The sequence below is a fragment of the Paralichthys olivaceus genome, chromosome 8, assembly GCF_024713975.1.
Source record: "Paralichthys olivaceus isolate ysfri-2021 chromosome 8, ASM2471397v2, whole genome shotgun sequence".
NCBI classification, from domain to species: Eukaryota; Metazoa; Chordata; class Actinopteri; order Pleuronectiformes; family Paralichthyidae; genus Paralichthys; species Paralichthys olivaceus.
This window is the reverse complement of record NC_091100.1, coordinates 11630750-11643161: the sequence shown is the minus strand read 5'-3', so window position 1 is coordinate 11643161 and position 12412 is coordinate 11630750. Positions and strand designations below refer to the sequence as shown.

At 40.6% G+C, this 12412-nt stretch overlaps 1 protein-coding gene across 1 annotated transcript; it reads right to left on the bottom strand.

The window, feature by feature from the left end:
• Nucleotides 1-98: 98 nt before the first annotated feature.
• Nucleotides 99-10753, bottom strand: haspin (histone H3 associated protein kinase). Its single transcript, XM_020100470.2, has 16 exons — nucleotides 10322-10753; nucleotides 9505-9675; nucleotides 9196-9345; nucleotides 8622-8711; nucleotides 6156-8073; nucleotides 5307-5442; nucleotides 5059-5201; nucleotides 4607-4795; nucleotides 4042-4127; nucleotides 3841-3903; nucleotides 3645-3736; nucleotides 3325-3404; nucleotides 2940-3028; nucleotides 2207-2349; nucleotides 1974-2076; nucleotides 99-1149 (listed from the first exon to the last, which is right to left on the bottom strand). Exons 1-16 carry the CDS (start codon nucleotides 10480-10482, stop codon nucleotides 948-950), a joined length of 3816 nt encoding a protein of 1271 aa, XP_019956029.2. The 5' UTR covers nucleotides 10483-10753; the 3' UTR covers nucleotides 99-947.
• Nucleotides 10754-12412: the final 1659 nt, after the last annotated feature.

The window sequence follows — 12412 nt, the reverse complement described above, 5'->3', positions numbered from 1 at the left end:
TCACATTTCTGAAATACTGACCGAGGAACAATATAAACAAGGTCAGTGTTTGACTAGTTTTGAAATTAACTGTCTTAACAGTGATTAAAAACGAACAATAAGGCCTACAGTCATTTATTATGCACATGAATTGCTGACATATCACATTTTAGTGTTTCCCAATTATAATAGTTAAACAATTGATGAGATGTTGTAGTCAGGTCGGACTTGGCAAGAGCCCCTTTTGAAGAATTTTTTTTCACAGAGCAAAGTTTTAGAGACAGTGTTCACTTCTTCCAGCCCTGGATGGAGTTTGTGTTATAATCTGTCCACGTCTGGACCCAGATTAGCAGCAGATAATGGATGGGTTCAGGGTTGCAGTTGATGGTCCAGTGATGGGATGGCTCAGGGGAGATACCATTGAATTTGGTGGGGATTTAAGAATTTATTTTTCACTTAATTAAACAGAGATATATTAAAGATTTTTCCGCACTTTCACTGTTTTCTTAGACAATAATTCCTGGATCTTGTTGAAAGATATTCGAGTTATTCTCTGGTTCTAGTTTCTCAGATGTGAGGATTTGTAGTTTTTCTGTTTTATACAGAATCTTTATATTTGTCAAAATTTATTAAGAACCTTTTCTTTTCATCATCATTTATACTTGTGATGCATAAAATGAATGAAAATATGCAGCCTACGATAAGAGCCATTAACAACACATGAATACACAATTGTCACATGGTCGTTTTAACAACCTTTGTGGAATGATAGTTACACTGTACATTAAGTGACCTCCATCAGTCATTGTGTTACAAAGGAAATCAATAATCGTTTACATATCAGAGATCACGAAGGGCGAGTGGGCAACTGAAGGAAGTCGACCATGGACGACCCACTTACGCTTTACGTCCTTAACACTAAAAGAAAAGTCTGTGCTTGAGCGTCCTCACACTTCCTGTGCTCAGTGCTACTGAAACATGGGGCAGTTTTGTAGCGCCTCGGTGGCGGAGCTATACTGGAGGACGTTGTCATAGAAACGAGTGAGCTCTGCTCGAATGTCCTTGGCTCCCCTCCCTCCCGAGCTGCGGTACTTCATGGATAGTAGCTTGGAGCACAGGTAGTGGAGCCACAGCACGTTGGTATGGGGGTGGTAGTCGCCCCAGTTGTTTCTGAGACAGACAAAGAGAGCAACAGAGGATCAATAAATCGTGACCACAGTCATTCTGAGATGTTAATCTAATACAGTAAGTCAACAGGATTATCCACTGATTGTGTTTGTTTGAGTTGAACACTTTGGGAAATGCATAAATACAGAAACAAGACTTAGATGAGAAGATCAATACCATCCTCGAATCTGTGAAGAAAATATGAAGCTATATCCAGGAGAAAGTTTGCTTAGCATTAAAGCTGCAGTGGAAAATAACATCACAGTAACATGAGAGCTGCTGTTGTGCACGAGCAGTGGTCAGACACTCGTCCTGGCTGTGATTGGTGGTTTACTTTTCTACAGAGCCAGGCTAGCTGTTTCCAGCCTTTGAATCTAAATGAACATCTGCAGGCTGTAGCTTCGTATATTCCACAGAGATTTAAGTGGTATCAATCATCTCCTCCGTCTCTCTACAAGACTGCAAATGTGAACATTTCCCAAAATATCACACTATTGGTTTAGGACATATCACATAAAAAAGAAATATCAATATCACAGTCAGATTGAATTTTCTGGATGAAAACATCTCATCATACAAACCACAGATTCATCTTCTACAAAAGTTAATAAGAAAAACCTCAGTGTTGGAAATTTCTTATCATTGCTTTGACTTTTCAACGTCATTGATTCACTGAGTTTAAATCAAGTCTCTGTTGCTGCTCTTGTTTTCTTTGTGTAATAGGTTAAAATAAATTACATGTAAATATGACTACTCTGCTCTATATGAAACATTTACAGTGAGACACACGTTAAATGTCACAGTCACTGACACATAAATGCACTGACCCATTCTCCTGTCTCATCAGCCTGTAGATATCAAACTGGTAATCTCCCTGGCCCATGAAAAGCTCCTCGTCTTTCGAGATGTCACAGGAAACCGTCAGATCATCTGGAGACAACATACCACATGACCAGTGTTTGTCATTTTAATAGCGTCATATATTTTGTGCATGAATCTATAAATCAAGCCACTGAAAAATAAGACTGAGTAGAAACTGAGCAGTGGCACATTATCTGACCGATTTCTAGTCTGGAGAGGGAGTAGTCAATGATGCGGACCAGCACCCCTTTGGTTTCCAGAGAGTGGGCCGTTCCGTTCAGGAGGAAGCTCCCCGTCTTCTGCTTGGTTGTTTTGACCAACACGTTGCCCCAGTGAAGGTCCCTGCAGCAAAGAGACGGTTAGCAACAAATCAGTCGGTCAGACAGGCAGACTACATTCGGACTGATTACTGATGTGTCTTTCTAGTAAGCACTCAGCAAAATGTCTGAAATTAGGATTTTAGCTGGTTCTCATTGGTGGATTTTAGGGTTTTAGTCAAACAAGACAATACAGCTGAAGATATTAGCTCTCAGGAAATTAGTATAAGACATTTATTCTACTTTCTGACAATCTCAAGACCACATCTGGTTAAGAAAATTATCATCAGAATAATCTGTATTAAACATTTTTAATCTCTTGTTGAGTTATGCAGTATTTTTCTACAAGTTGTTCATGTTGGATGATGATACACTGTCCTTCCAATGGTGTCAAACTATAATAATACCCATCAACCCATGGTGGTAACACTAAGATGTGTCACAATGCAGCAGCGAAGGCAGGGAAGAACCAAACTGCAAGCTGGTAACATGGGTGTCAAAGACACAGACGTAAAAACAATTAGTTAGTTAGTTAGTGTGTGTGTGTGTGTGTGTGTGTGTGTGTGTCTGTCTGTCTGTGTGCGCGTGTCTGTCTGTCTGTGTGCGTGTGTCTACCTGTGTTCAAAGTGTAGCTCCTCCTCAGCAACAGCCAAGGCGGCAGTAACCTGATGAAGGATGCTCTTCGCCACTCCCAAAGATGCAAGCTTGATGACACAAGAGAGGCTTGGATTAAAGACTGTATTTGTAATTCCATAAAGCCAACAAACTTTTCATGGTTTTAGATTAATACCTGACTCATTGTTTTTTAACTAATGCTGCATTTGCAACAGCTAAGCCTCTTTGTGCATTGTTTGCAGCACACATATTTAAGTATTTAAGTTATGACTCAACTCAAGACAGTGTAACCCATGTAATCTCTTCATCAATGTTTGAGCTCATTATTTTTAAATGTAATGTGCAAATGTAATGAGCAGCTGTCGTTGTGATGTGGCGTTCGTACCGTTCCATTGCTGTTCTCGAGATCGACGCCGCCGAACTCAAACTCCAGGATTAAGAACAACTGATCCTTCTCAAAGAAATCTGTGCAAAGAGCAGCAGAGAAAGTTCCAGTGAAATAGAGAAACAGATCTCATGCTCCTTCAAACTATTGTGTTGGATCATGTTTGAAAGGGCCCTGATGAGGGTTACATGACATACTGCATTTCTTTTAATCGCAAACCAGCCAAAGAAATGCCTCTGAGCTTCCATCACTTCAACCTCAAAAACACATTGTGTAAATGTAACGTGAAACTAATGTTAAAGTGCTTTTGTCTCACTGACCTGGTCTGTCATTCTCGGAGCCTTTCCGTTGGTCAAATTTGTCCCAAGCATTCAGGAAATCAGGAGGGTAACAGCCTCGAACGCAGTGGAGACTGTGAGGGCACAAAACATCAAGTCACATCATCACTCAAAACTGCTGAGACGCCAACGGACAGGAGGGGAAAAAGGGAAAAAAAGGAGCGGACACAGTGCTTACTCATTGAGTCCAATAAAGCTGTGAGTCTGGTTTGTTTCCTTCTCTTTCAGGCTGCTCAGCTCCCTGCCAGAACCAAGACACACACACATTGTGCTGCTTAGTTTAAATGTTCCAGGAATCACGAAGTTGAAAGATTCACATCATATGTATATGATTATAAAACATGTATTCCTTAAATAGGATTTGGTTTGTTCCACTTACTTTGAGATTATAATCTCATGGAGAATCTCTCCAAAGATCTTCTGGGTCTCTCCGTTCACCTTCTCACTGCCCTCTACTGGAATTATCTGTCAAGACAAGAAAAACTGTTTCACTGCAGAATACACAAATGTTTGTGACATTTCCCCCCCCCCTATTTAACTGTGGTTTCTTGATATTTAACGAACCTCAACAAAACTAAAGTTAGTGTCATAGGGTTTTCTGTAGGATTCAAGTTTTTAAATTTATGACGGAAGAAGCTTTAAATGAACATTAACATGATGAAGACATACCTAAACATAATTAACACCTAGTATGTAATAGTTTAACATTTCTAGACCTAAAATTTAATTTGACACTTTTTAAGGCTTTTTAAGACCCTGCAGAAACCCACTTTCATTATGCTGTTGTACCATTTTCAATTCACATGATACACAATATCCCTGCATGTGGGGCTTCACTCTCAATTTGGGAATACACATTTTCAAACTCAAGGTACAGTTGAGTTATTCCTCAATCCCATGGTATTATATATATGGTTTATGTCATATACAATAAATACACATACTTTGAGAGCAACAGTGTCCCCTGATGCGTTGGTGGTGGAAAAGACCTCGCCAAAGGTCCCCTCCCCGATCTTTACACAGCGTTTCATACGGTGAGGGAGAATACAGTCCTCCCAGGGCAGAGGGAGCTTCTGGCCACACTCAGCATACACCTTCTCTGCATCCGACAGATCTGCGTCCTCACACACACCCTGCAACAGAAGAGGAGGCAGGAGGTGACACACAACCACAGGCTGGGGATGTGTCATAACTTACTCACAGTCAGTCTGGAGAAAGTGTATTTAGTTCTCAGTGCAGAGTTTCTGTCTGACAAAAACGAAACTTTATAATCTTCATGAAGCCAGGATTTACTGTATGACTGTTGTATTAGAATAAGCCAAGTGTACTATATAAACTGAGTGCATCTTTGAACTGTGTCATTGTTGCAGCTGTGTGCTGTAACTGTGTGTCGTACTGGAGAGTCATGGCACAGCTGCGACTGGAGGTGTTTGGGGAGCAGCGTCCGAAAGGGTGTGGCAAAGAGATCCTGGCTGAGGTCTGCTAGAGCCGTCCGCCCCGGAGAACCTGACAGATGTGAACTCCTCGGAGTGAGAAGCACTAATGAGAGGGGACGACAGAAAAGAAACGCAGAGAAATGTTAACAGTCATAAACAACTGAAGGAAACATAACGATTTAACGGAGAGAGTATTTCTAATTCATGCCTTTGCGGTGAACTGAGAGGGCGGCCTTGAGTCGGCTCCAGGTGTGTGTGTTTGGTGTGAAGTCAGCCAGCAGAGATGAGAGGTTGAGCGGATTCGCTCTCACCGGGGTTGAGAAATTCATGACTGTTCCATGCTCCTACACACAGGATGCAAATCACAGGTTGTCAAAGATGCCACACCTGTAACCATTTTGAATGCTTCCTAACACTTAAACTGCAGTTGGTGGGAAAACTATACACACATCAAACAAAAATCAGTTTGTGTGTGATGAGTCCAAAAACACACAAGATAATGTTTGGGTGCTCCTAGCAATCACATACATACAAGGTGCATTTCAACAAACTGTCCCAGCTTTGATAATAAATAAGGATTTTAATTAAAGACTTCACTGGAAAGGGATTTCAACTTCGTTTCCACTTCAGCAAGGCACGGCCATTTTATTTGTAAAGCAAAGGATAAAAATAAGCGTAAGTGTAAGAGCCCAAAGATGTTCTGTGATTTGATGAGAATCCAGACAAATGTGCAGCTTTCAAGGTTTTGAGCACCACAAATTATTATTTTTTGCCATTTTTAATATATAAATTTTTTTCCTTGTCACTTGAGTCAAGACCTCCACAAGAACTCTTAAATATGGCATCCTGATTGTGTAGAAGCCCTGATGATTAACTTGAATTTAGGTATATAAAGACTTGAGTGTCACATACCTGCCTGACAACAAATTAAAAGTCGATGGATGGCTTATTTTAACGATGGCTAACCATTGACCCAAACTTTCAGTTGCTGAACCTTCCACTTCAATAAACAGATATGTTTCAGCAGCACTTGGCTGTGTTTCTGTGTTGTCCTCACCCTCTGCTGTTTGTGTTTTGTGGAGATCAGCTCGTTGATGCTGCAGTCCACAGGTTTCACATCGCCTGCCCTTGCGTGTGTGCTGCTTTTGTTTTTCCAACGACTCACGCTCAGGCCGCTCACACACGCCTTCCTCATGGTCCCAGGTTGGTCTGTGGAAGTGCTTCTCCTTTTCTTGTCTCTGAGAGCCAGAGACAACTTTTTTCTTTTGGGCAGAACTTCACAGGAGCTCTTTACCACTTCTTTGTCTGAGGAAATCTTGTCTTCAGAGCTGGTTGAACTCCACTTTTTCCTCACAGACTGGTGGTCTTTCTTTATCTGTTCATCACTGGCTGGGTCGGACATGACCGAGGTCGATTTACACTTTTTATGTCTCAATTGTGCTAAAGTTAATTTCTTCATCTCAACAGTGGGTTTGTCAGATAGACATTTCTCCTTCAGAGTTGAGATAACCACTGCCTTTTCTTCTGTTTCTGGATCACTGGACTGTGTGTGAGCAACTGGACAGGAGCTGTTATTTGTTGACTGTCTATCAGACACTGTCATTCCCTCAGTGGTATCTCCTGAACACACGAGATCTTCAGGGTCATCAATGTTAAGCGTGTAGTCATTTTCAGACTTGGTTGCATCTAAACTACCAGACCTATTATTACAAGTCAAAGGTGACTCTTCCAGCTTTGTTATTTGTGGCAAGGACAATCTTTTGAGCTGAATGGTGCACGTCTTTGCAAGACATTTGTCCTTTACTGCTGCAGCCTTCTCTTCAGTAAACAGTGTTTTCACAGGGCCGCTGGCTCCTAATTGTGTGCCCATAATAAATTCAACACTGCTCTCTGTGTGGTGGGTAGATTCATCATTAAACACTGATGCTGATGAGCATTCAGATGATTGCTTACAGGCAACTGATGAAGTGTCAGTCACTGTTACTGCCTGTCCAGGGGACTCAAAGCTATTTATCAACTGTAAACGGTCTCCTGTTTTATCATCAGTCACTGATAAATGGAAATGAAATGATGTAGTTTGACTGCTCTCTACAGACGGTGGATCGTCATCTGAGCTCAAAAGTCCCAAACAGGATGAGTAGGTTGTTTGACTGCAGAGCTGAGTCATGGTGAGGATGTCTAATCTCTCCAGCTGCACTGTGCAGGGATTGGTCAAACATTGCTCCTTCAGAGCCTCTATCAGCCACTCTAACCCTCCTGCTGCTGACACAAACTCACAGCTGTTCTCAATGTCTGATGAAAGAGGATTTAAACTCGATAATTCATCGCCATTCCTGGTCTTTGAATTTTCACTGTAGCTTTTAGCTTCCTTGCTGCAGCTGCTCCTCTTGTTTGTGCTTGTGTGTTCCATTAATAAATCACCAGACAGCTCTTCGTGGTGATGCAGGTGTGGTACTTGCTCACCAAGGCTTGACAGCAGCTTCCCCTCAGAGTGGAGCCCAGTGGTACGTGCAGAATGTGGTTCAGGTGAATTCAGATCTTCTTGAAATGTGCTGAGGACACCTGTACAGCTCACTGACATAGAGGGAGGAGAGGAGGACTTATCATTAATGGGCAAGGGTTTAAGGTGGGGATGTTTGCTGAAGGATCCAGCTGAGGGAGTAGAGCAAAAGATAGGGTTCCTGGGGAAAAGTCCGACACTGCGATCTGCTGACTCATTGAGGGATATCTCTCGGAGTGGGTTGGTGGCAAAGCTGAAAGACCCTGCAGCATTCATTGAGTTCTCCGTACTCGACACCACTGGAGGGACCTTCCTCCTCCTTGTACGCTGACGGGTACCTTTGGAACAAAAGGCTCCAGAAGTGAAGTCATCTGAAGAATTAAGTATACTGACAATCTCCTTTAGGAGTTTGGGTTTGACAACAGCCCCGCCTTTGCGGCGAGTTACAAAGCGGCCCACAGAACGATGGTGAACCCTGAAAATAGAAAAGCAGAGGAGGGAGAGAGAGAGAGAGAGGGGTTAGAGAAATCTCCACCCTTCAGACCAACTCCTCACAGACCTTTAACTTGTGTTTTAATGGAAATAAACTGAAATATAGGAGCCTGTAAATAACATGTGAATGACAATATTAAACCTACAAATTATGGTCTTATTCAACCATTAGTATTCTGTGTGGGCAATATGAAACTTTTCCATCAATAACCCTAGAATAAAAAGAAATCAAATATGTAAAACTTCTCCTTACTATTGTAATTGATATAGTTTTGGACATTGTAACACTCATATTGCTATAGATACCCATAGTACTTTTCCAGAGTGATAAAAAGGAAATGTTTAAGCATGTAACATTAATGCTCTTGTTGGACTAATGAACTTCCAGGAAATAAAGCCATTAATTCCAAGACATTGCTAGTGTGTTGAAGTCTGGACATTAAGATTCAGCCTCGACACTCTTCTGGTATTTCTAAGAGGCACCAAGAACCTGACTATCTGAGAAACAATTATGTGACACTTAGGGCAGACCTTGAGTCTTCCTCACTCTCGCTGGTCACTGGAACCTGTTTCCGTTTCTGCCTTATAAAAACTCCTGGAACAGACGTGAGCTGGCTTTTCCTGTTGACACACAGAGACAAACATCATTTCAGAAATACATCAACAGACAATTACTTCTGGAAGCGACTGATTTCAGAAAAAAGTGTATTTGTATGTTCAAAAACCTAATTATGAAAATCTGGCAGTATTAAGTACATAATTCACAACAATTAGATTAAGATTGAATGTAACAGCACAGCAATAATTCAACTTCATCATTCAACAATTTCAGGGGATGGCTGTTTAGCAAAGCTCTACTGTATAAATCAATCAAAAAAAACCCAATGGCTCTAGTTTCTCTAGTGTGAAAATGTGATGTTCTTGCTGTATCATAATGTTTCAGAGGAAGTCCAGAATAAACTTGATTTGAAAATTAATTGTGGCCTTTGTCATCTGTTTGAAATGTGATATTATTCAGATGTCTGCTTACAGATGCTGAGGTGATAACAGAAGAAAGCAAGATAGAGTCACAATGTGTTCTGCTCACGCTTGGTTGTGCACAGACCTGGTTGTCTTGCTCTGCTGAGCAGGCTGAGGGCACTGAGAAGAAGGCCTGCCGATGTTCTCCTCGTCACTGCTGTTCTCTGACAGAGATAGCGCAGCTTTTCTCTTGGCAGGATGAACTCTACCACTGCAGCCACGAGTCTTCTTCCCTCTGATGATAAAGAAAAGATAAAACCCAGAGGACATTAAAGCATGCAAAGAGCCTTAAATTATATTTTAATAATCCAGACATAGACAAAATATTACAGGCAGTAGTTAATTGCCACGTTTAAGACTCCAGTTTAGTTAATAATAAACTGCTCTTACAAACCTTGTCGTCTTACTCTGCTGAGGCACTGGAGGACAAGGAGGCGAGGGGATGACGAAGTTCTCCTCGTTGTTAAAATGATCTTCATCACCGGTCTTCTCTGTCAGACACAGCATGGCCTTTTTCTTAGCGAGCCGAGCTCCTCTACGACTAGCAACACTAGTGTTCCTCTCTCTATGACAGGAAAAAAGGATAAAGGAAGTATGATATCAAACATGAGAGCAAGGAGGACAGGAACATTATAATGAATCTGGAATAACTGTCTAAACTGTTTAAGTAAGTCAATTGTTTTCAACTAATTTCTATAATATGAAACATGACAGGTCTGCAGACAAACATTAGTTTTTTTCCAGAACTGTGACCAAAATATGGAGTAAGTGGGAGTTAGAGGGGTCATTTACTAATCTGAAAGTTGATTGTCTGATCCATGGCTCCTCCAGGCCTCATTTCTAACTGTCCATGGACAAAACACATGTGTCTTATCCGCGGGTGGCAGCACAGTAAACATACAGGTGAATGTGACTAAGAACAGACTCTACTAATGCAGATCAAGTGACCATTTAAGTGAAAAATTTACTTAGTGCTCTGTGTTGGGGATGCTTTACAAAGCTAAACTATTTGAAAATCCCCACAGACATATCTTTTCTGTTGTTTCCCTGTCGCTTATCGTCTCACGCTCCCTTCATGAAGGTTTGACGTTTAGGATGCTGATGTTTCTGATAAAACAGTCTGAGGTGTTGTTTGCACTGTCTGATGCTTTTGGAGGCTGGAGTCGCTGTGGAACTGATTTGCATCTCATCTCCTGTCGACTCGAACATACCTTATCCTCGCAGGTTTTTTTGGTTCAAACACGGAGTTGTCACCGTCTGTAGTGTCGGTGCTGTCGAAAGCCTGTTTGCGGTCTTCAGGTGAAATCCACGCGGGCAGTTTTCTCCTCTGTTTACCGTACGTCTTCAGAAATAACGACTTGACCGGCTTCATGATTGAAATCACAACTAGAACGGAGCTGCTGTGTGAAACTGTTCAGATGCTCACCCAGACGAGAACTATGCTACAGCGATGCTAACTGTGCTAACAGAACCACGCCCCGCCCGAACAACTCACCAAATTCACGAATGACTCGGTCTAACTAAACTACTGTTTCAAACCCACCGCAATGGTTGTTAGTGGAATATATTTTCTTTTGTGTCTCCATTATTTTGCGGCGTGAAAGAGCAGGACCCGCTTATGGTTCAAACTACCGGATGTATCGATGATTGGTCAAAAACCGGTGGTTGTGACAATATAGCGCCACCTGGCGGATCGGAGCCGATAGATGGCTAGATAGATAGATAGATAGATAGATAGATAGATAGATAGATAGATAGATAGATAGATAGATAGATAGATAGATAGATAGATAGATAGATAGATAGATGAACTTAATTGATCCCAGTTGCTAAATTTGCACAGCATTCTGCAACCACCAGTACCTCATTCACTGCATTCCACTGTTTCTGTTATTTGTATTTATATTTTATACTTAAAGTTTACTGTTTTTGCAACTTTTTTCCACCAAAAAGTATATATTTTGCATCTTTTTGTCCTTATACTTCTTTTAATATTTTTATAATATGTTCTTATATTAAGACTTTTTTTTTTAAATTTAATGTTTTTTACTTAAATCTGTGTTGCTGGGGAGACCAGAGTCTGAGCAATTTCAATTCCTCATTATGTCTGTGTATGTACTGCAGAAATTGACAATAAAGCTGACTTTAACTTTGACTTTGACTTGGAAAATTGTTGTGTCACAGCAGCAGGTCAAGGACATTCACAAAGAGTAAGAGCACAAAGAGACTAGGTAGATAGATAGATAGATAGATAGATAGATAGATAGATAGATAGATAGATAGATAGATAGATAGATAGATAGATAGATAGATAGATAGATAGATGATATGTTTGTCACCAAACAATCATCTTATCTGTAACAGAAAAAACAAAGTTATTCATTTGGTGTAAATAAGTGAATAGATCAAATCTGAAGCTTTACATTATTAAGTTCAGAAAAAGCTTTGAAGTCATTTTTCTGAAAACCTGGAATTGTGGATTTATAACATCCCTGTTTAAAGACAGACTTGCAATCGTGTCATATTTAATTTCTTGAATGATACTATCTATGTGAGCAGTAGAAGGCCGAGTCATATCCACTGAGACTGGAACGATGACAAACAATGCAGTAAATCAGTACAACCACCAGGTGTCATCATTTTATTAAAATTCCTGACACTGTATTTGTTTGTGTGCACCACATGCATTTGTCATAATTGTGTCTGTATTGTGTTTTTAAATTAGTTTATGTTGCCATATTTATTATAGATGTATAATGTATGTAAAGATACTGTAAGATTCCTGTTCTTTGGGAAATTGGTTGTTGATGATCACGCTGGACGTCTGCAGTTTCTGCGTCCTACTTAGTCGGCACTATGTGTCACTATTTATCATAAAGTATCAAGTAACATAAAGCACTTACACAAAAACACCATGTAAATAAAAGGATTTCAGATACAAGACATAAAACACACACTAGGCCTTCTACATTGTGGTTGTTATTTTCATTGGTACCTTCACATGAACTTAAAGGTTCAACGTGTAGAATTTAGTGACATCTAGTGGTGAAGTTTCATGTTGCAGCTGAATACCCCTCACCGCACCCTCTCCTCCCAAACATGAAAGAGAACCTGTGGAAATCTTCAGTTGTCAAAAAAATTGAAAAGATCTTTAGTTTGTCCAGTTAAGACAACTGTAAACAACATGGCGGCCTCCGTGGAGAGGATGCACTCCTGACGTACATATAAAGTATTTAAATATAAAGGGCACATTCTAGGGGAAGGAAAACAACAGTTTGTTCAATTTAGATGAGTCACACTAG